At 46.4% G+C, this 26,956-nt stretch overlaps 1 protein-coding gene across 1 annotated transcript in view; it reads left to right on the forward strand.

The window, feature by feature from the left end:
* Positions 1–15,070: 15,070 nt before the first annotated feature.
* Positions 15,071–26,956, forward strand: part of ERGIC1 (endoplasmic reticulum-golgi intermediate compartment 1) — a 55,705-nt gene continuing 43,819 nt past the window's right edge. The window contains exon 1 of the mRNA XM_054643028.2: positions 15,071–15,266. Coding sequence (XP_054499003.2) covers positions 15,115–15,266 — 152 coding nt within the window. The 5' untranslated portion in view covers positions 15,071–15,114. The remainder of the gene's footprint in view (positions 15,267–26,956) is intronic.

Raw genomic sequence — 26,956 nt, forward strand, 5'->3', positions numbered from 1 at the left:
TGCCTGTGTGCCCTGAGAGGTGCTGGACTCTGTTTGCTCTCACACAAAGTCCAAGTGTGGGGGGAGACCTGTCCTGCCACTGCCAAAGCCTGTTTATCTTGCTTAATCATTGACTGGAATTCCAGTTGGTGCTGCCTGCAGTGGCAAAGGAGGGGATCCTGTGGACAAGCCAGGGCTTGGGATGGGGTTTGTTCCCTTTGAAAGGCACTGGCATGGTGTTTGTTGCTTAGAAAGGCACTGGGATGGGGTTTGTTCCCTTACAAAGGCACTGGGATGGGGTTTGTTCCCTTACAAAGAAACTGGGATGGGGTTTATTCCCTTACAAAGGACCTGGATGGGGTTTGCTCTCTTAGAAAGGCACTGAGATGGGGTTTGTTCCCTTACAAAGGCACTGGGATGGGGTTTGTTCCTTTACAAAGGCACTGGGATGGGGTTTATTCTGTTAGAAAGGCACTGGGATGGGGTTTGTTCTTTTAGAAAGGCACTGGGATGGGTTTTGTTCCCTTAGAAAGGCACTGGGATGGGGTTTGTTCTCTAGAAAGGAAATGGGATGGGGTTTGTTCTCTTAGAAAGGAACTGGGAAGGGGTTTGTTCTTTTAGAAAGGCACTGGGATGGGATTTATTCTGTTAGAAAGGCACTGGGATGGGGTTTATTCTGTTAGAAAGGCACTGGGATGGGGTTTGTTCCCTTAGAAAGCAGAATGGCCTGTACAGCACCCAGGAGGAAGGGGAGCACAGCAGGTCCCATTTTCCTGGGGAGAACAGAGCCAGTGGGAGCTGAGGGACTGCAAGGAGAGTGTTCTGGGGTGAGCCCAGACCTTTTGCAGTCAATCCAGTGCTCCCCACGGGGCTGCCCTTCCTCTTTTCTGTGTGGCACTGCCACAACAGGAAAGGCACCAACGTCACCACTGATGTGCTCCTGTCCCATTCAGCACCTGGCACAGAGCCCTCCCCACTGCTGCACAGCTGGGACAGGTGATTTCTGCAAACTCCACAGAGAAACCCTTGGCAAAGTGCTCTGGCAGAGCCCCAGTGCCCACTGGAAGCAAACAGGTCCACTCACTGACCCTCAGCTCTTCCCTGTGCCCCTCTTGGCTCATCCCCATGCAAACAAAGCACAGCTGGAGCAGAAAAGGAAAATCCTGGAGGTTCCTGGGCTGCCACTGTCACCAGTGCCAGCACTTGACAGAGCTGTTCTGAGATTTGGCTTGCTAATGTCTGAGGAGTTGAGATGAGAATGATTATGGAAATGAGAGACAGAAGTCTGGGACAAATGCTGCTCGATTGCTTCTTATGGGGCATGTTCTCATCTGCAGTCCTTTGTAATTGCAAAAAATGGTGCCTTGCAGGTACCTGGAAGGGACTGGAGACAGACAGATGCATCTCCTCATCAGGAAGTCTGTCTTGATAGGCAGCCAAGATCCGAGGGGAGCGTGCATTATTTGCTATTATCATCAGCATCACCATCCCTAACCTCATTTCCCTGGGGATTTGACTCCAGTGGAAATGTGTGAAGGGCTGTCCTGGGGTTTGTGCTGTATTTGCCAGCCATGCTGCCACACAAGTCCTTCCATGGAACTTTGTGCCTAAGGAATGGGTCACCCATTGCCCAAAGCCCCCTGAACGCTGCTGGTTTTTATTGCAAGCTGCACCTGAGAGCCAGAAGAGAGCAAAAAACTGGGAGTGCTGAGAAAAAAACACCTGCAGAGGCTGCCTGGCTCCCCTCAGACACCAGCTCCAGTGGAGGAAAGCAGGAAAACACAAAACCAGTAGCAACGAGCAGAAGTTGCTGTGTTTGTGCCAAAACAGAATGCTGAAGCCTGAGCTCTCTGCATATTGCATGTGCAGGAACATGATGTCAACAACTCCGTGCTGCAACAGGAAACAGAAGATAAGACTTGGTGAAGCTTCAGCTCTTCCTGAGAACTGACCTGCCACTGTTTTCGTTTATGCTGTGCTTTACAAAGCCAAGGTTACCAACACAAATAAGCTATTTTGGCAACTTCAGCTTTATTTTTATTTCCCAAACAGTTCTAGGTGATTGCCAGTATGTCTTTATTTCTGAATAGTGGCCTAATTTTGAGAAAGATGTGTGTATACAAATGCTGCTCCATCTGCAGTTTGGGCTGTACAGCCACAGCGTGGAATTTCTTGACTGGATGACAAAGAGGAATAAAAAACAAACTGAAAAATGATGTGCTAGTCATAATTACCAGGCATTCCAGAATATATTTCTGGAGAAGTTATTTGTCCTAAAGATTCATATGCCTGCTTTATAATTGCCAGATGACTATGCAAATATTAGCAGTGACATGACAACAAATGACATCCCCCCACGTATGGAAATGAAGCAAAATCTAAATTTACGAGCCACTCATTTTCATTATTCATCTAAGCCTAATCACAAGCACTGGGAAATGTCACTGTAAAATCCAGTGAGGGGGGTTGGTTTTTATTTTTTTTCTGAACTGAAAATCAGAGGGCTGTTTCTTTACTCTGACAGCTCACTGAATTTAGCACCCGCTGCCCCTGCTGTGCTCTCAGCCAGAATTTCAGCAGCTGAAATTTGTCTGAGTCTGTGGGGCACTGAGAGCACAGAGAGTGATGCTCCACGAGGAAAACTGCTCCTGAAGGGAACAGAAGCCGGCACAATGGAGCCAGCGATTAAGGAGAACAATCCTGGAGGATTTCCTATTATGCCAAGCTTCAGGAGGAAACAGCGAAGCGACGCAAAGGAAATGAGTGCATTTGCTCAGAATGAAAAGGTCAGCCAGCCCCAACTTTTCAGCTTTGATACACATGTACCAGCCCAGCTCCCATTTTTATCGCAGATTATAGCTTCCCAAGGCCCTCAGGAAGCTGACAGAGAGATTGTGAGGTTATTGGGTGGTGTGAGAACGGAACTACCTATGATTTACAAACTTGTCATTGCAGCCCAGCCACTTCTGTGCAACGAAGAACAAAGAACCACCCAACAGCATCCCTTTGCATCCTCATCACACAGCTTTAAATAACAGCTGCAGTCAGCAGCAGAGAGATTCAGACTTCCCCCATAAAACCCCCTGCAAAGGGAGTTTAACAGAATGCAACGTGGACAGGGAAAAGCTGCAAATCTACACAGATTCTCCCAGGTCTCCTTCACATGGACATCGCCCACAGTTAAACAGCCCTGACTGTAAATACAGCAAAATCTTCGATGAAAAATATTGTTTCATTTGGGAAAAAAGCCATACAGGACTCCTGGGTTCCATCACAATAATCCCATTGCCTCCCTATCACAACTTTATCTCCCCTAAATTTAATTCCTTTATTTATAAAATAGAAACAATAAAAACAATAATATTTCACTTTCTGTTGTGGGCCATTGTGAAGTGGTGAATGGTGAATCTTCACTGCTTGTCTGAAGGAAAACCAAATTACTACTGCCTGAACAAATGGACTATTTCTATTAATTCAATAGAGGCAGTGGGATTCATATTATTTCAGTTATGCCTCAGCTTTCTCAGCTTTTGTACAGCTTTGAAAACCAACTCTCAGCTCTTTATGTCTGTTGAAAACAGATGCTGAACTTGTTGGTGCAGGTGTAAAAGGTTTTTTATGGGATTTTAGCTGAGGAAGGACACAGCACACAGAGTGAAACCACGGCACTGCTGAGGTTAATGGGAATACTCACAGCATATAATACCAACCAGCTCCTGTACAGCATCTTTTGTATCTCAAGAGCCTCACTGAGACATAACTAAAATACCAAATCTAAAAGGCTTCCAAACACTACCTCAAGACGAGACTGGTAGAACAAAATTTCAGCCCATGGTACTTGAATGTATAATGAAAAATCCATTAGTGACTCACTTTTCCTAAGGATAGAAGGCAGCATCCTTATGAGTCAGCTTTCTGCTGAGAAAAAACTCCTGCCTTCAATGGAGCAGGAGCCACACCATTGAAAAGAGCTCAATTATCAGCCATTACACTGTGGGACAGAGTGGGGAACAGGTAATGAAAAGAGCAAAAACACACGAAGGACTTAGCTCATGGAGGACCTCTCAGCATTATAAGACTGACCTTTACATTCAGGGAGAAATGAGAGTTGCATCAATCCATCACCTGCCTGGGAAATTTACTGCAGACCTCTCTGGAAGCAAAGCACACGTGGGTGCTGTGGCTGCACTGCTAACCAGGGTAGGGTTAAAATGGGTAAGTGGCTGAATCAATTAAGGGGAAAAAAGGAAAAAAAAATTAGTAATTAAATGTACTGAGCATTATCGAATTTGGATTACTGTAAGGGATAAGAAAACTTTTGTAGAGGGTGACAGATAAGATCTACAGACAAAGAAACAATCATATGTAAGAGGAAACGTGTTGAATACTGACAAAAACAGTGATATGGGTTTTGAAATGATTTAAAGAAAGTTTCTTGCATGTCTTTTAGAGTAAATGAAGGGAGTCACTTCTGTTAGCACTGCACTAGCAAGGTACATTTTATTTTTCATCTCTCACTTCAGCTCCTAGGTCCTAACTCAAGCAAAACTCCCACTGGAGTCAATTAAATCTTCCTTCTGATTTGAAGCAACATATCTAATGCAAGAGAAAGCCTTTCAGGCCTGTCAGCTTGTTCACACCTCTTGGCTGCCTGCAGTCATCCGCAGCAGTGCAGTGTCCACATGAATCACAGCACCTCAGAACCACACAGCCACGGAGGCCAGCCTTTGGGAGGCTGGCATCTCCCTCACATTGGTTCTACACCAGATTAATTCCACTGTCTTCAGTACAATTCAACGTGATTTTTGTGGGGGTGAGTCAGAGAGTTTGGTCCCCCACTTGAAATAATATTATCTGTGGCTTTGGACAGACACGATTCCACTGCGCTGCTTTTTCACGTTTCCACTCCTCCTCCTCCTCGGTGCTCCTGCCTGGGATGTGCTGCCCACACAAGGCCACCAGGACAGGGACTGCAGCACCATGCCACTCAGCAGCAGGACCTCTCTTTATTTATTCCCAAATAAGCTTCTCAGCTGTGTCACAGATGGCCCATAAATCTCACCAAAACTGACTGATTTCGCAGCAAGAGAACTCTGCCAAAATTCTTTACTTCCCCCTTCTCTTGCTCCCCTCCACGATTTACCATCAGTGGCTCAATCGCTTTTGCAATTAACAGCAAAAGGTAACAGAAAATTTTCTCCAGGCTGATGGGAAGGAACCTCCCCTTGCAGGGGTTCACTTTCAGCTTCCCACCAGTTTTGACCAATTTTTGCCCTCTCTGGGGCAACCCCAGCCACCTTACCCCATTTCCCTGCCCCGCCTCAGTGGGGACATGGGAACAATGGGAACACAGCGTCACTTACTGAACTTTTTGTGGCCCCACGGGCACCAGGGGAACACCAGAGGTTCCTCATTTACATAAAGCAGCTCCAGCCATGACTCATCTCTGCCTTGTCACTGTGACGAGGCTCCTGGTGGCGAGGGGACAGCTGCGTCCTCCGTCACTGCCGTGTCCCCAACGTCCAGGCTCTTGCACAGCCTGCAAGTGGGGAAATAGCCAAATGTAAAATGTGCCCAGGAAATTTCCCTGCAGTGTGGGAAAGCTGAGCTTCTCCTACTTCATCTCCTACATCTCATCTGCAAGGCTTTGCTGGCTGTAGCTTGGTGTCCACCAAGTGTCCATCAGATCTCTGTCCTGCTGGAGAAAGGTCCTGTGTGAATTAACATCATGGTTTACACCATTCCCCATCCATCAACCAAGGCCAGGGGACTGCTTGGAAGATTGGAAGAGGGCTGAGGGATGTTGTCCTGTACCATAAACCAGTGGTTACTCAACTGAGAACATCCTTCTCCATGCCAGGAACAAGTCCTCAACATTGGGATTGGGTATTGGTCCGCTGTGACTCCCCTGAACACAAGTGGGTTTCAATCTCTTTAAACTTTTGGGCTTAAGGAGTTAAACTCTGTGGACAGCCCATGTCCTCCATGGAATGAGGTTACTGCTCTGACTTCCCTCTGGAGGAGACCTTTTCCTGCACATGGGCTTGAGGGGGAATCCAGGAAAATCAGTTTCATTAGGCTAATGTTAGCCTCAGTGCCTGCCTCTGCAATGAAGTTCTCTTCTTCCTGATGCTGTTCACACCATTGTCACCAGCAAAAAACATCCACTGATATGGAAAAAGGACATCAGGGAAATTCCACTGAAATAAGTAGAATTGGAAAATTGGAAAGTTTTCTTTTTTTTTTTTTTTTTGAATAGGATTGTTCCCACAGTGATTTCAGGGAAGAGAGTGAGTGAGTAAGAAGATGAGGAAGGGGCAGGGAAATACCAAACACTTTCAGTTTACGCCCTCAAACAGTGAATGAAATTGAAATCAGTAGAATGGAAACATTTGGGATGAAGAATGGAAGAAAGTGAAACACAAAGGATGAGAGACTCATGTTTCAGTGCTGGAAAAGTCATGATGAGCAGGACAATCATTTTTACGTGTTTGTTATACCCATACAACAAAGCCAACCAAAACAGAAGGGGCTAAATATTGTACCAAATATTCCAAGGTTTATTACCTAGAGCTCAGAACTGGGATAACCAAAATCTTTGTACAGATTTCAGAGTCAGCACAGGCCAAAGAATTTCCCTGGGCATCATAACTTTGGCAACCCATATTGCAGAATGATAAAACAGGAACTTCAAGAGAACATGATGGGGATGTTTTCTAGACCTTCTTCCTCCCAGAACCTCAGCCAGTGCCTGCAGATTGCATGCCAGGCAATCACAAACTGCCCAAAAGTTCCCCTCAGTGGCCTCTGACACCAGAGATGAAAGGTACAGACATATTTACAGCATAGGATGCACAGAGCCAAGGTGCATTAGCATATGGCAGCTAAGATGAATGTTTGGAAGTAGCCCAGTCTCTGAGTCAGACTGATCCTTTCCGTTCATAAACTTTAAAGTGCCAGGAAAAAAGCGAAAAAGTCCAATTAAAATAAATCCTGGCTAACTCCATTGCAGGCTTATCATCACAGTGTGAGGAGGACAGGGTTTTGTTCTTTCTCCTGAGAGAAGTTTGAGCAAGAAGCCATGAAGTGGCCTCAGCAGAGACAGGGTGAAAGGAGTGTTCTTTGGTGAGGGAGCAGTCTGGAGGCTGCTGGGCCTGCCTTCCTCTGAAGGATGGAGGAGTTTTCTGGAAGGGTTTATTCGTTGCTTTGGTGGAGTGATTTCTGATTTTGCACGCTGTCGTTTTAAAGGAACCTTTCGCTTCATTTCTGACTATTCAGCTCCCCCAAGCACATTTCCTCTTAGCTTCTGCCTTAAGCTGGGCTTATCCTCCTCAGGTTCCTGCACAGGCCTGCCTACATGTGTGGTCTGCTTGTTCCCAGTTCCCTTGTGCTGGGCATTCCCTTCTCCAGCAGTTTCTCTCTCCATTTATTCATATCTCTCCATGCTCCCTTGCATATTCTGTGTCTTAGAGCACTCTCCTCACCCCCATCTCCAGCCAGCACCTTGAGACAGTTCAGAGTCTGTTTGGCCAGGTGGTGATTGCTGGGGCTGGCACCGAGGATGGATTGGATCACAAGGCATCTGGAACTGACCACCAAAACGAACCCCACTCCAAATCTGAGCCCAGATACTCTTTACAAGGGCCTGTAGTCACAGGACAAGGGGGAATGGCCTCAAACTGAAAGACAGCAGGTTTAGATGGGATTTTGGGAAGAAATTGTTCCCTGTGAGGGTGGGCAGGCCCTGGCACAGGGTGCCCAGAGCAGCTGTGGCTGCCCCTGGATCCCTGGCAGTGCCCAAGCCCAGGTTGGACAGGGCTGGGAGCAGCCTGGGACAGCGGAAGGTGTCCCTGCAGACAAAACAAGGCCAGAGATAATGATTTCTGCCTTAATTCATTAGAGGGTTAATAAAACATCTTTATGAAATAATTTTTCTTTGGCCACACCCTGATTTCTGCAACAGATTCTTTAGCACTGACAAAACCTCTCCAATCCACTGACCATCACAGCAGTGCCAAGAGACTGAGTGAGAACAAGGAAAACACAAGTCTCATTTGCAGCAGAGGCAGCAATTAAAAATCCATATCCTTACTATGAAAAAGATGAAAAAAAAAAAGGTATGTATTTCTTGTCTGCAATGTCCCATTGGGCTTACTCAGCTAGACAATATCTGGAGGAAATCACTGAGCAGGCTGATAAGGCAGCACAGAGGACATGCCAAAAGCAAGTCAGGGAAGTGCAAGTCAACATCTCACGCACAGGGCTGGCTCCAGAGGGTCAGAGGATGGGAGAGAACCCACTAAGCTGCAGCAGCAGGACTGGCTGCCCACAGCAGGAGCTGGCAAAGCTTCCAAGGAAACTTCCAGAGCCTTGTTTGAGAAATTCCTCCTTGTCAAGCTGTTGTTTGGGTTCAGTTCTTTACTGCCTGAGGGCCTTTGTGATGGCCTAGTGCTGCTGAATCCCCCCATACTCCTTCTTGTGGTGGTGTTCACAGGGGTCCAAGGATGAGGGAAGAGATGAGAATCTTGACTCCATGTTTCAGAAGGTTGATTTATTATTTTATGATATATATTATATTAAAAGAAAATTATATACTAAAACTATACTAAAAGAATAGAAGAAAGGATTTCATCAGAAGACTAGCAAGGAATAGAAAGGAAAGGAATTATAATAAAATCTTGTGACTGACCAGAGAGTCCGAGACAGCTGGACTGTGATTGGCCATCAATTAGAAACAACCACATGAGACCAATCCCAGATGCACCTGTTGCATTCCACAGCAGCAGATAACCATTGGTTACATTTTGTTCAAGAGGCCGCTCAGCTTCTCAGGAGAAAAAATCCTAAGGAAAGGATTTTTCATAAAAGATGTCCATGACACCTTCTGCTGTGTAAAGCTGGTTTCCATGTACTGCTGACCACAGCAGAGCTTGACAGAGACCTGACCCTGCACCTGGGTGCCTGGGCTGCCTTGCACAGCTCCCAGCCTGGGAAGAAGTCCCCATTCAGAGAGGTCACTGTGGCAGCACAGCATCCCCGTCCCTGCTGAGCCTGAGTGCCCACTGCAGCAGCTCTGGGAGACATCCAAAACAGCACTCAGGCACCAAAGTGCAACTTGTGCAGACTGCTGGCGCCTGTGCTGGTGAGAGCAGCCCAGGAAAGCTCTGCCTGCCCTGCTCGGCCACGTCAGATGCTGGAAGTGCCCACAGCTCCTGGGGAAGGCTCCCCGAGGCGCCGCAGGGTCTGGCGCCTTCTCCTGCCCCGCTGCTCTGGGTGGGCCCCCTTCCCTCAGCTGCTCCTTCCCTCCTGGTCCAGAAATCAGCTGGGGCTTTTGTCAGCAAGACCTTCAGGACCCCATTTCCCAGGAATGATGGAGGCAGAAGGGAAGTCTCAGGAGTGCTTATAGGTATTTAATATCATTGAGTCAGGGACCCCTCCTCCAGTGTCCAAGCACAGTCACTGTTTCCACTGTTTCCACTTTTTACCTGTTTCCAAGGTAAAAGCCCTAATTCAACACCAGAAATTCTGCACTTCTGGTTGCACAGTGGCTCAGCCTTCAGAGGCTGGGCAGAGCACATTTTTCTCCCTTCATGCCCTCAAGTTTCTCGCACACTGTGTCCAAAGGTGCAGACCTGTCCTCCAGGGAAAGGCTCTCCAGCACTCAGTGAGTATTTAAAGCACAGGGGTGGCTCATCTCCCAGGCTTATTTTCACTGACAAGACTAATTTAGATGCGGGTGCCAAATGTGTTCTCTAAGCCCAGAAGCAAACACTTTGTGGCCCTGTATGAGTTTCACAGTGAGGTATTCGGAGGTCCCCTTCTCCTGAGTATTTCCCACTGGCTGATGTAGGAATCTCACCATCAGTACAGGCTAAGGGCACTCGACTCCTTCAAGGCCTGGTCCTGAACTATTCCTCTCCAGTGTAAAGGGAATTTAAGGCATTTAACTCACTGCAGAGCCTTGAGAATCAGGTGTAATCCTCAACCCTCCTCTGCTGCTAATCCCAAATCTCCTTGAGATCTGGCCCTCCTAGTGTTCAAAGTCCTCTATCCAGTTAATTTACAGACTTCAGTTAGTGTCTGTAACCTAGTTAACTGTTAACTTGCATCTCCCTTTGGCCATGACCTTTGCTCAGGTGTTTGCAGTCTCCTGAACCACACGGAACACTCACCACCACAGGGGTGCTGTACAAAGCATGAGGTAAGCCTGGGACAGGGGCTGCAACTTCCTTGTGGCATTCATTTCCACAGTGGAAAAAGAAATAAAATACAAAAACACAAAAAATGTTCTGCTCGCTGTAACTTTCCCATAGTAAATTCCTGGCACCCAAAACATGCCAGGAAACAGGCTTGAAAACAGGCAGTTTGTATTAAAAGCAGGGTAAATTTTCTAGGGGCTTAAAGAGTGGCAGATTCCCCTGAGCATTTGCCCACTGTCACAGGACAAGGCAGAGTCCATGTGGCTGCACAGACCCCCTTCTCCACAGCCATACACGTCAGCTGTGCCCATCCCTGTGACTGAAAAATAATCAGATTATTTCTTGTGCCTATTGAGCAGGAAGAACAGAGGTTGTTATGTCTTCTTAAGGAAAGAGTGTAGCTATTTAATAAAGAAGGAACTTACACATTAAATTCAGTAGATATTCATTTATTCTATTGTGTATCTCACAAAAATAGATGGACAGCATTACATGTGGTAATGATAAACAAACAACACTGCAGCAGGACTTTAAGACAACAGTCAAAGCTTGCTTTTTGTTCCCTGGAATTTGGGAAGTACTGCCAACACATAGCTTATCCAAATCCTAAGAGGAAGGGCTGAGTTTTCATTACTGATTATACTTAGCACAGCACTTGTATTTGAATTCTTCACCTCCACGCGCATCCTGTTCCTGCAGCAAGATTTCCTCAAACGCTGGTATTTATATTTTGAAAACGCTTTATAACATTTTTTTCTCTTCATTCTCTGCAATGTTTTTTCCTTTTCCTGAACGGCAGTTGTGCTCAGGGCTCCAGGCCACACCCTGCAGAACACAACACATAATCGGGGGCACACGCCCTGCAGAGCAATGCGCTCACTCCATTCCCAGCCCACCCCTGCAAACTGAATAAAATCGAATCACCCAGGGAAATGGCCTGGGGTGGGCCCTGCCTCACAACACCCCAGACAAAAGCCACGGGGCAGCTTTTGGTTGTGTTTTTACACAGCTCTGTGGCAGAAGGGGAATAAGTGAATAAGCACTGCACCTTCCTAAGAGTCACAGCGCATTCCCCATCGATGAACGAAGCCCAGCTGACCCCAAGGATGAGCTGTGTACCCAGCTTTACCTTTGGCAAACAGTGCTGCTCATGACCCACACACAGCACCTACACCAAGAGCTGTGGCAGGAGCCAGAGGCTAAAACGAAACTCAGCCCTGTGTAAGGAATCACAAACAGAACAAAAAAGGAAATTGTATATATGAGTGGTACAGGATGTTAGAACAGCCCAAAGCGTGGTGAGCAGGTGAGGATTGAGGTTGCACTTTTCTGGGAAAGAGAAAACTTTGAGAGTACAAAACTGAGATAAGTAAAATTCAGAGAATCATGGAATATGCTGAGTTGGAAGGATGATCCAAGTCCAGCTCCTGCCCCTGCACAGACCCCAACAATCCCACCCTGGGCATCCCTGGAGCGCTGTCCAAAACCTCCTGGAGCTCTGGCAGCCTCGGGCTGTGCCCATTCCCTGGGGAGCCTGGGCAGTGCCCAGCACTCTCTGGGGTAAGAACCTTTCCCAAAATCCAGCCTGGCCCAGCCCCAGTCCTTCCCTGGGTCCTGTCCCTGTCCCAGGGATCGGAGCTGCCCCTCGGGAGGAAGTTCCAGGAGACCTCCCCTCAGTCTCCTCAAGGCTGAATTGTCAATGATCAATATAAACTCTGTAAATTAACTTTATTAATATGAAGTCAAAACTTAAAAACAGCATATCAACTGGAGATGAAAAATATCCCAGAAACCTGGACATGAATAATTTCACCTGCAAAAACAAATTTATTAAATAAAAGACCAAGAAGATGATTCAAATAAAGCACTTTTTTGCCACTGTTTTTTTCATAAGAAGGAGGTACCAGTTTTGTTGTTGTGAGACATTAGTCAGGAACTCAGATAGACTCATCCATGATCTGATTTATCTGTAACAAAGTGATCTGGAATGAGGAAAATGCTCTTTTTTGAAAGAAGAATTATGAACACGATTTAGGACTGAAGGGATTTGTTTGCTAATTTAGAACTGAAGCTGATCTTACTCTGGAGTCTTAGGTGAGTCAATTAATCCTCCTGCTTTGGTTTCTTGGTAGTCAGAGGTCTGAAAATATTGGTGTACTGGTTTCAGAGTAGCAGTTTGGCTCAATGATCATTCTCAATGCAGTTTGAAGAGAAATGATAGTTTTAAGTCTGCTGTTGTCAGAAAAAGGTTGGTTTATTGCTCCCATGACAAATAAAGTTAACTTTTCCATCAGTTGTCAGTATCAGTTGGCTCATTGCAGCTCTAATGGTGGGACAAGCACCTCAGATGAACCCCTTGCTTTTGGTTCTCATTCTATCACACACCATGAGCTCAGCTGCCCCACCCAGCTGGACTGAGGACAAATTCCTGTTCTTATCTCCAGCTCGATGGAGGCCTTATGTAATTAAACAATATTGTGACGAGGGTCTTATCTCAGGGCATTAACTTCTTCTTCCCTTGGCAAGGACGTGAGTGAGCTGGACTGCTGGACTGCTCTGAGCCCACTGCTCTCTCCAGTTTGACCTTTCAGTGGAAAATAAAATCAAATCCCCACAAGGCGAGCTCTCACTGTGCTGTGCTCTGGAGACTCGAGCCTGCAGGAGGAGAACTCTTCAAGGCCACCTCCAGATTTATGTACTGTACAAGTGAAGAGCTTTTGTAAAGCCCTCAGCACTCTCTTGGCTCCTGAGAGAGCTGATGCCTCTGCCCAAGACAGTTACTAACAGCTAATGATGCTCCTTGCCAGGAGCCCTTGGTTGTGTAACCACCTCGTCAGGCACTGTTTGTTTTGGTTTTTTTCCACAACGATCCTCCCCCCTGACTACGCCTGGGCAATGGCTTGACCTCATGAGAGATGAGAATTGTCTCATTAATTTCACTGGGCTGCTCAGTTCTGGAGCACAGTGTGAAGGGCAGCAATCTGCTGAATGTGCTCGCACAATACAGTCAGATAATTTAGGTGTCTGAGATCAAAAAAAACCAAAAAAACAATTAGGTATTTTTATCTATTCCCTGGGGGCTTCTGGGGGATAATGCTGTGTTATCTCATACTTGGGATTCCTCCAGTTCAGTTTTTCATATTCCCAGCATAAATTATTATCTCTTTCTTTGAATGAAAATGGTATTGATTAACAGCTCTGACTCTTCAGTAATTTTCCCCTGCTTGCTTCAATTTGAATTTCTCCTTTTTTTTTTAACCAGGTATGGGCCTAGTTTCTGTGTGAAGGGGAAAAAAATGGAAAGATGTGCATCTCTAAGTAAAGAAATTATGACAGCAGGAGGAGGAGGAAGAAAGGTACAGAATCAATTAGAAATGCAGTATATTGCATACTCAGACTGCTGTCATTTCACTCTTTCTCTTGCCCTGCTTTTAGACTTAAAGGCAAGAATAGTTGTATTTTGTTCCTGCAGTGCAGTGTAACCTGCACTGCATGTGAGTGGCAGTGATTCTGAGCACAGCAGCAGTCTCACTACCTGCACAAAGCATCCCTGAGGGATGCTCTCAGCTGGTGACAGAATTATGACAACAGGGATGGTGCATGGAGCAGGACAGGATTAACCTTGTGCACTGCACTGAACCTGCCAGGGATGCAGCCAGAGAAAGGCATGCAGGCACAATGGAAAGATTAGGGAAATGCCTCATCTAATGAATGGGGAGCTTTTTCTAACTTTAAATCCTTGTCTTCACGAAAAGTGCGAAGGAAAAAAAAAAAGATTTCCAAGAGCAGGTGAAAGAGCTGTGCTGGCCCTTAAAGGAGCTTATCACAGGCTCATGGAATGGTTTGGGTTGGAAGGGAGCTTGAAGATCATCCAGTGCCACCCCTGCCATGGGCAGGGACACCTTCCACTGTCCCAGGTTGGTCCAAATCCCATCCAGCCTGGCCTTGGGCACTGCCAAGGATCCAGGGGCAGCCACAGCTGCTCTGGGCACCTGTGCCAGGGCCTGCCCACCCTCAGAGGGAAGAATTTCTTCCTAATATCTAAGATAAACTGAAAAGGTGCCCAGGGATGGAGGGGTGGGTGCTCTCCCTTCCTTGGCAAGCACTTGGAGGTGTGAGACTGTCCCCTGTCTGCAGACACAGCCCGTGGAGCAGCCCCTGACACACTCTGCTATTCCTGTGATGCTGAGAGTGCAAAAGATGCTGGACAAAGCCTGAAACACCCCCATACTCCGGTCTGGAGCCCCAGGAGTGACTGAGGGAGCTGGGAAGGGGCTCAGCCTGGAGAAAAGGAGGCTCAGGGGGGCCCTTGTGGCTCTGCACAGCTCCTGACAGGAGGGGACAGCCAGGTGGGCATCCAGGATGAGAGGGAACGGCCTCAGGCTGGGCCAGGGCAGGCTCAGGGTGGGCACCAGCAGGAATTTCCCCATGGAAAGGGGGCTCAGGGCAGGCTCAGGGTGGACACAGCAGGAATTTCCCCATGGAAAGGGGGCTCAGGGCAGGCTCAGGGTGGGCACAGCAGGAATTTCCCCATGGAAAGGGGGCTCAGGCACTGGAACTGCCCAGGGAGGGTTGGAGTGCCCATCCCTGGAGGTGCCCAAGGAAGGGCTGGAGGTGGCACTGGGGGCTCTGGGCTGGGGACAAGGCGGGGATTGGGCACTCCATGATCCTAGAGCTCTTTTCCAACCCAAATAATTCCGTAATTCCGTGCTGCCAGCGCTCTGAGAGCCGCGGGGCTGAGCCGAGCGGACCCTGCAAAGTGCGGGAGCCCCGCGGGCCCTGGGGCCGCTCGCATCCCGCACCCCTCACCCCGCATCCCTCACCCCGCATCCCGCATCCCTCACCCCCGATCCCTGATCCCGGATCCCGGATCCCCGAGCGCGGTGGGGCCGCTCCGTAACCCGGCGGCGGAAGCCCCGGCCGGCCCGGCCGCCCAATGGGCTGGGGCTGCGCGGCGCCGGGGCCGGGGCCGGGGCCGTCACTTCCTGGCCCTGCAGCCGCCGGCAGCGAGGCCACAGCCGGGGCCGGGGGCGCCCGCAGCCCGCCCGCCGCCACCACCGCCACCACCATGCCCTTTGACTTCAGGAGGTGAGTGTCGCCCGGAGTCGCGACAGAGCCCGCCCGCCCCGCGGGCAGCGCCCGCCGCCGCCCCGCGTCGCTCCCCGCCCGCGGGTGCGCGTGGGATGGGCGGATGGATGGATGGATGGATGGATGGATGGATGGATGGATGGATGGATGGATGGATGGATGGATGGATGGATGGATGGACGGACGGACTGTGAGCAGGGAGGCTGTGCCCAGCTCCATCGTGCGGTTCCATCCAGCCGAAGGGGGTGTGTGCAGTTCGGGTTGCCTGGGCAGGACGGAGGGAGCAGCAGGACCTGCGGGGTGATGGATGCGGGTGTTGGGGGGGAGGTGCTGGGCTGCTGCTCCTCCCGCAGGTGTCTGGGGTCTCACTTTTTGTGAGAGAGGTCACTCTTTGTGGTGGGCTTCTGCAGCACCTTTAGAAGGTCATGGTGTGGCTCCCATGGCAGCTTTAGGGCATCATTCCTTAGAGTGGGGTTCCAACAGCAGCTTCAGAGGTCATTTCTTATGTTGGGGTTTCCACAGTAGCTTCAGAGGTCATTTCTTATGTTGGGGTTTCCACAGTAGCTTTAGGAGATCACAGTGGGGCTCCCACAGTGGCTTTAGGGGGTCACTGCCTAGGCTGGAGCTCCCAGAGCATCTTTAAGGGGTCGCTCTTTGCAGTTGGCTCCATGTGCCAAAGCTGTGCCACGTGTCTGATGGCTGGGTGCCAACATCGACGCCTCCACCTCTGGTTTTGCCATTTTGAGCAGGTGCAAGTTGTAGGATTGGCCTTTCTGTGTGGCTCCTTCATCCCCTGGGCCATTGGAGGCAGTGTCAGGTACCAAAGCAGAAGTGAAAAAGACCTCTCTGACTTCACTGGAGCCAAAATAGCAACTGCAGGTTCATTTCTTTTTTGAGCTGTTCTTGAACCAACAATTTGCATCTTTCCAATTTCAGAGATGCCAAGGGGAAGATGCACAGATGAGTTTTCTAATACAGATTTTACTACAACGTTAATAGTACAATAAAAAATAGATACATTTTTGGGAATATGCAGGTAACTACAGTCCTTTCCATGTAGGATCATCATGACCTCTACATGTGCAGCCCTTTGAGATGGGAAATGGTGATAGTGCAGTGTTTTATTATATTTTTACTGTAATTCTAAACCAGGCCTCTCATTTATACAGGCTAACAGGATCTTGTGTGATCCATGGGGCATTGTTGAACATGGAGGCAGTTGCTTCTGAATGAAAACTTGCTGAAGCTGGAAACAGCATCTGCTGGATCATGTGGGATCCGGGGCCCAGAGCCTCATTTCTTTCTGCTTTTGTGTAAAATTTGATAGAAAAACTCTTCTTTGGAGACATTCTGCCAGCTGCGAATCCTATTGCCATCCATTTTCAGACTTGTAAAATACATGAACAATAAGAGATCCTGGGCTGTGGCTGTCACTTTGTAATAGCAGATAAAGAAAATGTTATTTCTGATGTATTTGAAAATGTAATTTCTGTTGGGTCTCAGAATGGAAACACTGGCTCACCAAGAGCATAATCATCTTAAGAGACAGCACTAGTGCTTCACTTTGGAATGGAAAAAAGATGTTCAGTAAAAGCTGAATTGCAGGGTTTGTGTTAATGAGTTACAAAAACAGAGACATCAGTTCAGATCTGCATTTTAAAGATTCACAATTGCAAATAACTTCTTTGTCATTCAGAGTGGAGGATTAGAAATAGACACTTCAAAGCCCTTTCTCAAATAACATAAGCTCACTGAACTTCAGCTTTTCTGCAAGGATGAATTTTTCAAAAGCTGCCATTGATAACAGGAATTTCCTATCCAAAGTACAGAGGAGCTATTGTCACGTGCAGCAAACCACTTTCCTGTTTTAGAAGCATGAACAGAGTTCAGGACCAAAAGGTTTGCAAAGGTTAGAGCCCTTTTTAGCTGTTGTGGGTTTTGTTCATAGTGTAGGCAGTGGAACAAAATCTGCTGAGGCTGGAAAATTTTACTGCTGTAGGTAAAATATGATGCACACATTAAAAAAAACCACACAGGTACTTCCTGACAACTCTAGAACGTGCAATACAAGGCTCTTGGAGAAATAAGGTCACCACCTTGAGTAAATTTCTGAATGAAAATGACATTTTCACCATGTAAATGTCAATGTTTTTCTCTCAGAGATTTCAGCAGGATGTTGTGGCAGGTACAGTTTGGTACCCTGCCTTTTACATGCCTGTGTGTGAGCAGGGGCTTGGATTGCTAAGAAACTTTTAGAAATGCCCCTGCCTATCTTCTAGAGTCCAGCATTCCACGTGGAAAGGTTTTGTGTTCTTCTGGAGGCCACACATTTCATGTTGCACCTGAAGGAATTCTGGCCTTAGCAGCTCTGCCAAGGACATTTGGAAAGGCAAGGTTTTGTTGGTTTTGTATCCTCCCCTTTCTTAGAGCTTTATTTTTGGTATTTTAGGGTGGCAGGATGTTGATAGCTGGCACCAGGTGTAGAGAGGGGCATTGTAGAGCAGCTGCAAGTTCAGGCTTTGAGCTGTTTCCACACAAAGTAGCTCTAGGAGGAATAGGTTGCCCAAATCTCACCTGGAGATGATGAGACACAAATGACAAGTAATTAAAACAGCCCAGGACCAGAAATGTCCCTATTCTTCACCAACTAAAAGTCAAAGAAATAATTTACTTCCATGGGACTAAATCTCTGCTCTGTCTTAAACTTAGCTAGATTGAAGACCCAAAATTGCTTAAAAATCTTTCTTGGGAGTTTTCTCCATCAGTCAGTCTGATATGGAAGTAGCTTGGTTTGTTACTTGTACTTTTTTGTACAATTTTTTTTCTGTAGGATTTCTGTTTTCTTGGCTTATCAGTGGTTCCCTTTCCTAATACAAACTTCATTTAATTCATAAATAAACTAATATTTTCACAGTAATCTCACATGAATAATAATTATTCTGTGTCCAGTATCTTCAGGGTTTTAATAATACTCAGTATTTACCTAATGCTTTTCATTTTTCAAAGCATTTAATTCAGACTAATCCCCCCAGTCCTGCTGTGATGTTGGTACAGAACCAAGTTTTCAGCTTCCAGATTGGAGCCTTCAGTACAGGTCTGTTCAGTGCATGTCACAAGAACCCAGCCCTCCTACAGAGCTACTAAATCAGTTTGTATTTCCAGAAGGCCTGGTTCTTTTCCTATTTTTTAACACCCATTTGGCTGAGAGACAGAGACAGATTTTTCCCTTCTTGCCCATCTCCTGGTTTTTAGAACTTGTGTCAGCAAAGCAGCTTTGGATGTGTTTGATGGGGGATTTTGAGTTCTCTCACTGGAGCTGAGAGGGTATTTCCCCTTGGAGCCTTTAAGATCTGGTGTCACCTGCACACTTGCAGCCTCTGAGGATGGTTCAAATCATAATTAGATTAAACTCTAAGCCTGGGTCATCTTGAGTGGTGATTGTGAGCCAGCCAGGAGGGATCCCACATGTTGTGTGATCCTATTAGCAAGAGGCTGAGCTGGTGCTGGGACTTCAGACTGCTCAGGTGTTGAGAATGACACGAATAAAAATGAGAATTACAGATGTAAGGATGAAGTGACTCCCCTGCAGTGGAGGAGGACATGGTGGGGAGAAGCATTGCTGCAAATTCTCTTGACTCTGGTGGCTTTTGCTTGCACCTGCCTTTCTGCATGGAAGAGTTACTGTGGGTTTGTAAAATACTGAAACTTCTGAACCATCTTGGCACTTTAGTTGGTTACACTGAGAAAAACTAAAATAGACCACTCTGAAATCAAGTTTTTGTTCTAATCCTGAGTAATTCACAGTTGTGCCCTGGCCAGGTGTTTCGCACAGAGTGGCAAATGTCTGTGAATCCTTTTTTTTTATTTTTAACTTAAAGATTCAGAATTTATTTCCCACAGTTAATCATTGTGATGTTTTCTTTAGGGTTTTTTATTGTTCCTTGTTTGGTTTTGGGGTTTGGTTGGTTTTTTTTTCACCATGTGATAACCTGTATGAAGTAACAGCGTGCTGTACCCGGATTTTGGAGGTCATGGGAAAGGAGCCAAGCTTAGAAAGGATTTAGATTTAAATGCTGATCCAGAGTAGAAGGCAAAAACTTTTATTCCATCTGCACAGTATGACAGGCTCCCACTGTCAGCTGTTCTTTGGCATGTCTGTGATAAATGGTATTTTAGTGTGGGTGTGCTGATTCAGACCTATGGATCATTTTTATTGTTTTGGGACACAGGCAGGTCTTCGCTTCAGTTCCTGAAGGTTTTCTTTTAAATCAAATTGTTCAGTCTTAACCAAAGCTGACACACTCCAACCTTCTTGCTCTTAGCAAAGGGAGTTTGTTTGGTTTTAAATTAAACCTAAGGGTTGTGATGGTGAATAGCAAACTGATGCTCACACTTGTGACCAGGCACAGCTGTGAAATCGATTCCTGACCAAAAGAAAAATGAGGGGACCATGAAAGACTGTTTTGTTCCTTCTTTTCTGAAAGAAGACTAAAATCAAGTTATTTGCCTTAACAAGTGAATGAGGAGGTGTCTGAGGGATGCTTAATTTGGAAAAGATTTTTCTCTGTAGACTCAAAATTACCTAAAATTCCCTGGTTTGTGCTCATTAATCTGGACAGGAATCGATTGCACAACTGTTCCAGGTCACAAGTCTGAGCATCAGTCAGTCCATTCCCCACCACAACTCTTAGGTCTAACTTAAACCCAAACATACTCCCTTTGCTAAGAGCAATAAGGTTGCAATGATTTCGTCCAAAATATTAATTCCTGTATGTGACTGAGCTGGTAAATCATTCCTAAATCATTGTCCAGGGGCTGTAGCACAGCTCTGGTTTGGGTAGTTCCAGGTTTACAGAATTACAAAATGACAAAATATTCTCTGTTGGAAGGGACCCCCAAGGCTCGAGTCCAGCCCCATGACCTTGGCATTATTGGCAGCGTGCTCTGACAAACTGAGCTCATTTCAGCAGTAGCTGCATTTCCATCCCCACCTGCAGCCACGTCTGGAGCCTGTTCCAGTTCACATTGTGCAATGCCACTGGTAAACAACTCTGCCAAGTGGTATTGCTGCCACCTTACGTAATGGCCAACGTGGATTTGGGTGCCAAGCAGTGCCATGACTAACTTTGGCTCAACAATGGCCCTTTGAGGGCACCTGAGAAATTATTCTGCAGTCACAGCAGTCAGATGGGCAGGCAGAGCTGTACAGACAGAGTCTATTGATGTTTGTGCCACAAATAACTGATTATACATGGTGTGCATGTATGTAAATATTTCTTTCTAAGTGTCCCTAGTGCATCATTTCTCTCAAAATATCATCAGAGTGGAGATTTTTTTTCCTGAGTAAGTAGGGAAATATTAAAGTCTGGCTTGGTAGGAAAGTTTTGCATTGTTCCTTCTGAACTTTAACTGTCCTCCTTTGTTCAGTCCTTGGTGACACAGATGCTTCCTTCATGCCATCATAGTTCATTGCTGTGAAAATGACTGAATCACACTGTAAACAGAGCTGAAGCAATGCCACCAGCCTGGACTGGGACCTGGGGACCTTGTTCAGCTTGTATTTTGAAGTGTGCTGGTGTATTTTTTAGGCATGTAGTTCAAATGGTGGAGGTGGTGAGGAAAGAATAGTCTTGCAATGAAGGAAGGAGTGGGGAATCATCTGTTTTTCTTGTCTTCTGTCCAAGCACAAGCCCTGAAGTGATGTCTAGGTATTCCTGTACAGAGCCAGCTGCTCTCGAAATGGAAAACTTGGTCTGCCAAAAAATTAACCACAGCCTTGCCACAATCTACAAAATTTTCCTTTTGCTGAAATGCCTGAGTATTTTAGTAGTAAATCTTCTTTTTACTGAAATGTCTGAGTATTTCAGTAATAATCATGGCAGACACATACAAGATGTAGTTGGCCAGTGCAACTCACTGAATTGTGTGTGTTTGGATGTTTGCTTTTCTGTTTGTTGGGTTTTTTTTGGTTTTTTTTTTTTTTTTGAAGGATGTTTCCAAATGAGATGTATTTAGTTTAATTCAGAGAAGCCAGAAAGATTGGCATGTAATAGAAGAGTATGTTAAAATGTGCAGGCCTGTATTACTGCTGACAGGTTTTCAGGTCATGATTCCTTAGTGTTTATTTCATTATATCCTAAAGCAGATCAGCTGGCTTCCAAACTGGCTTCAAAATTTCCAGAGTTTTGCTCTCTGCAGACCCCTGTGTGCCCCCTAAAACATCAGTAATGTAAATGTGACCTTGTTTTCTGATAAAGGTGTAGTCTTTGAGCGTTACTTGGATTCTGTGTCATTCTAAATGAAATGTGAAATCTGCACTGAAATCTGAATGGGGCTGCTGCATTATAACAGGTTATATCTGGACCAAAAAGCAGTGGTAAACCTGCAAGTTGCAGCTCTTGAGTCTGCATCAGTTATGTTTTTTTAGTGGGCATCCAGACAGATATTTCTTGGAAATTGTATTAAAGCAGGGACTTGACGTGGAAGCCAGGCAATGCAGAAGGGTTGTACTTGCTTGTAGGTAACACACTTAGTTGCAAATAAAATACAGGAGTGAGTTGTAGAAGCTTGTACAGAAATTCTTGTCTTCTTGGATTGGAATTTAAATAGGAGAACCTGAGCTGGTCACTGCAGAGTTACTGATATTCTGGAAGAGTACAATGTATTTTAATCCCTTGTATGGGACAGGAGTTTGATATGGAGAAATCTCTCTCTGCAGTAGGTATGGATTGGCATGTGTGCTTTTGAGGGAAGCCTTATGGAGTTGTTTTCTTCACCTATCCCTCTCTCCCCTTTTTTTCCTTGATTCCCCAGATGTTATATTTGTTCATGCTCTTTTGTATTAATTTCTGAGCAAGTGCAGCTGGGACTTAAACCAGAAAGCAGCTTCTCCAAATAAAACCTGCACATTTCTGATGCTAAAATATTCTTCCCAGATCTTGTTTCAAGGTGTTCAGCAATGCAAGGCAGCAGCAGAGCCTTAGTGTTTAGTGATTCCTGGAAGCTGTGGAAAAGACTATGGTACAGCTCTTTTTTCCATAGCTCTCTGGTTGTGTGCTGGTAAATTCTTGGAAATCACTGTCCAGCTTTGAATTTTGTTCAGTGTCTGCTGCAGATCAGGACTTTTGTTTGTTTGTGGGAAGGGAATGTGGCAGGAGGTTGAGGCCCCTGAGCTGGCAGGTGTCCCACCAGGAAAATGAGAAATGTTCAGGACCAAGGGGATGGTGAAGGGTGGAAGTGCTGGGGAGCTGCAGGAACCAGAATCTCTGAGTTGAAGGCTCTGGACCAGGAAGGTTCCAGTCAGCTTGTGGCATTCATATATCTGAACATTCTGCTTGGCCTGGGGAGCAGCCATAAGTGTTTTATCCTCTCCCCCATTCTCCCTGTTCTCCAGAAAATGCTGCTCCCACTCAGGAGTACAATGGCTCTTACAGTCCAGCAAAGGGCTGGATCCCTTTAAATACCAGTCCCCTTACTTGAGCATTTTTTCTCCATGACACTTTTCTCCTGTTTTGATGAAGCAAAGTGTAATTTGCTCACTTTATTAAAAATACATTTCTCTTCCATCCTTCATTTTGACACCTGCTTCAGTGCCTAAAAGGAAATAAAATGCTTGCTGGCAAGACTCCACCTTTGAGTATTTGAGATTATACTTTTCTCCTCCTCCTAATTGCCTTTGGAACGTGTTTGAGCGTCACATTTTATTTTGCAGGAAAAAGAAAAGTGATGTACTGCTTCCTGTCTTCCATCCTTCAGTGTCACCTAAAATAGTTGCACTTTTGGCATATTGCAGCAATACAATTGCTGAGTATACTCCTGAGAGAACTCCTTGATATGCACTGGAAGAATAAAACCACAAAGTTTGGCACATGGTTGACAAAAAGGTGTTCTGCAGGGCAGCACAATAGAACCACAGGGCAGGCAGAAGGGAGGAGAAAGGAGAATTGGAATCAATCTAAGTGAGAGCAGAATGTATGAATTTTTGTGCCTTTTTTCAGCAGCTGTGAGGATTGCAAGTGTTTTGTCCTAGAAATAAATGGGTTTGTTTTTCTGTCCCTATGCAGATCCTGTACCTGCTAAGTAACCAGCAGGCCAGATGACATAATGTGCTCAGGCTGGTGCCTCCAAGCTTCTCTCAGCCCCTTTCCCTAAATGTCCACTTACCCAAAGGCTGGATTATATAATTAATGGCAGTCCTCCTGGCCTAACCTTGTTTTCTTGTTCTCAGTACTCCTCCTTGTTTCAGACACTTCCTCTGTTGGTTTCATTATGTTCTTGGAACTGGAATTAAGAGGGAGGAGCTGGCCGGCAAGGAAATGTATTCCTACATTTCACTCCTGGGTTTGTAAGTGTGGAGAGCCAGCAGGTCAGAAAAAAATCCTGTTTGCTTTGAAAACTGCTGTGATGTTGGGAGTGAGAAGTCAGTCATACAGCATTTGAAAAATTGCAATCTTCACCGGCTTGCAGTCCAGATAAACTGGTTTAAAACTCCATCAGCCCCTCCATCTCCCTGTCTGGTCCTTCTCATATCAGAGCTTGCTCAAAGTAATGGAGGATTAACCAGTTCCGATGTAATTCTGAAGCCTTGAGAGTTTGTCCAGTAAAGCCCAGGTTCTGCAGTGTGTGTTAATGTCCCATTGTGTGTAAATGAGGACTGGCCGATTGCTTAATGAGGTGTGTAATTTATCTGCTGTTACGGGGGTGTAATCTTATAAAATGTGTTAATAACGTCTTGGTATTTACAAGTATCGGCTTCTTGGTCCGGCTTTGAATCTGTATTTGCATCTCCAGCTCACACTCGGGGCCAAGCTTTGGTGTTTGTGTATTCAGTGTTTATTTTCTGTGTGAAACTGCGATTAGCAGGATCACTTATCTTACTTTGCACATGCTTCAAAGTTTGTGTCCCAATTCCCAAAACCACCAGCACTGTTCCCAAGCTGCTCTCCAGGCACAGCCCTGGTACTGAACCAAGCTGTGCTTTTGCAGAGCACATCCAGTTTGTTTTCCTAAAGTCACCTTCCTGCTGCTTTCCTTGTACAGACCTTCAAAGAATCAGAGAATCTCAAAATATTCTGAGCTGGAAGGGACCCACAAGGATCATTGACCCAGCTCGTGGCCCTGCACAGACTCCCCAGCAATCCCATCCTCTGCATCCCTGGGAGTGTTGTCCAAACTCTCCTGGAGCTCTGGCAGCCTTGGTCAGAGCCCCACGACCCTCTGGGCAAAGAACCTTTTCCTAATATCCAATCTAAAAATCCCCCCAGCCATTCCTTCAGGTGGAACTTGGAGCTCTGCTAGTTTAGCTTCAGATATTTGCATTTTCCCACCTGTAGATTGCCACGTGCTGGAGGAAAGCTGGGCAGATGTTGCCAGGTGCTGCTGTACAGAATGAACGAGCTGAAGAAGAAAGGTTTAATTGAGTGGAACAGGAATTACACAGTGAGCAGAACAAAATCAGGTCTGTTGGCTCCCATTGCTCATCCTGGGATCACAGCCTGGCTCTGCCAGAGCTGTCCTGAGCTGCTCCCTGCACATCATGTTCTCATCTGCCAGCAGTCAGGAAACATAGAAATGTCATCTAAACAAAGAATTAGCAGAATGAAGTGCTCAAAAGTCAGTAGTTCCTCTTTTCTGTCCCTGCTGCTGACTTCCTGCCATTGTTTTCCCATTCATTTAAACACATTTCACCTACTTGGTTGGACTTGGAGAAGAGTGATTGATTTTATTGTCTGTGCTGGGTTGTAGGAGCTAAGTGTTCTTGTAGAGCTGTCAGAACATGCACTTGCCTTTGGGTGGGGAGAAAAACAGCTAGAGAAAGGATTTCAGAATTAAATCTTGAGCTAATATTTCTCAATGAAAATAGAAAAATTAATGCTTTCTATACATGTGTAGAGTAAGGTGTAAGAATAAGGTAACTCTACTTCTTCACCTGTTTTAGAATGAATTTACTATGTGTGGAAATTCTTCTTTCTTTGCTAGGTTTGTGGAGCAAAATTGGAGATTTTTTCCCAGCACAGGTACAGCAAGGAGCACAGGAACTGAAAATGCAGAGGGTGTTGGAACTCACTACTTTTTTAGTGTCCAGTAAAGAGGCTTTGCTTTAAAAGGACAGGCTTTTCTTGATGCTTCCCCAATTAAAGCCCATCCTACATCTGACTTCTTTTTTTCCTGTAGCAGCTCTCAAGCACCTGGGGAACATAATCCAGCCCAGGGCATTGCTGAGCAGTGTTTGTTCCTTGCCAGGCTTCTTTTTGTTCCTCTCCTCTCCTGGTGATGCCCAGCCCCTGGCAGGGTCACTAAGCAGAGGGGAGTTGTGTCCTGCTTGTGCCTTCTCTGTGTCCCAGACCCCAGCTGTTCTCCAGGGCCATCTTTGCTGTTTTATTTCACATATTCTGTCCTTGGGAATGGGGTAAAAGATCTTTCAGGCCATCTCTGCACACTCCAGCTGTTACACTGCTGAATGAAATCAATTTAGCAAGTAAAGAGGTTAGGCTTTTTATCTCTGGTCCTGGGCAGAGGAGTTCTAGGGATGGTTTCAACAACTGTGAGCAGTAACACTCCCCCCAACTACTTCAGACAGGCATCTGGGATTTTATTTTTTAAGTAAATGGTATTTTGCTAATAAAAAGAGTTCCTTGTGTGCAAACCTGACGCAGCTGTGCTGTTTGTTCTACCTCTGTATTTCCCCTCAGCTTGAGCTGTCATGTTGAAAGCTAAATTGGTGGCTTTAGATTTATCCATTTTACAGAAGCAACAGTTTTCAAGATCTTACCATGAGTGTCTGATGTGCTTTGTAGGAGGGAATGAAGCCAGAAAAGTGTGTTCTGATAGAAGTACCTGCCTACCTTTGGTGGAGTGAGACTGTGTCTAAGCCTGCTTGGTTTTATTTAGAGCTAGATGGTCTCTGAAGAGCTTAAAAGCCACCTGATGGCTTGTGCTCCTCAGCTGGTGTCCTTGAGGTCCTGGTGCCCAGCAGCTTTGTTGGCAAAGCAGGGATAAATTGTCCCAAAGTCATTGTTTGGGAGGAGTGACCCAAGGAAACAGAGGAGCAGTTGCTGCCTGTTAAACAGCTTGGAAGCTCTTAGCTAAGAGATTGGATTTTAATTTAAAATCTAATTTTTTTAGTAACCCTGGACTATTCTCTATGCCATCTTAGTTTCTCTTTTTTTTTTTTCTAGCCCCATCTATTTTGGGTTTTTTTTTTGGTCTCAAGAGATCAAGTCTGAGGACAGCAGTTCCACGGGATGGCTCAGGCTGGAGGGACCACAGAGGGTCCCTGGTGGCACCTCCCTGCTCCAGCAGGGCCATCCCCGAGCTCAGGGCACAGCAGAGGGTCCAGCCTGCTCTGCAGTGAGACCCCAGAGCCCCTCTGGGCTCTGCTCAGGGCTGGCCCTGCCCAGGGCAGCAGCTCTGCCTCCTCTGAGGGGAATTGCTGGGCTCAGGCCCTGCCCGGGGCTCTGGGGCCATGGCTGGGCCTGGGGCAGAGCTGGGCCTGCTCCGACCTCTGCACGCAGGGATGGACAGACAGGGGGACACAGGGACGGACAGGGGGACACAGGGACACCCAGGGACCCCCCAGGGCTGAGGGCTCCTCTCCAGGCTGAGCAGCCCCAGCTCCCTCAGCATCTCCTGGGCACCAAGATGCTCCAGGCCCTTGCTCAGCTCCGCAGCCTCCTCTGGTCCCAGGAGCT

Source organism: Agelaius phoeniceus, chromosome 15 (genome assembly GCF_051311805.1).
Source record: "Agelaius phoeniceus isolate bAgePho1 chromosome 15, bAgePho1.hap1, whole genome shotgun sequence".
NCBI lineage: Eukaryota > Metazoa > Chordata > Aves > Passeriformes > Icteridae > Agelaius > Agelaius phoeniceus.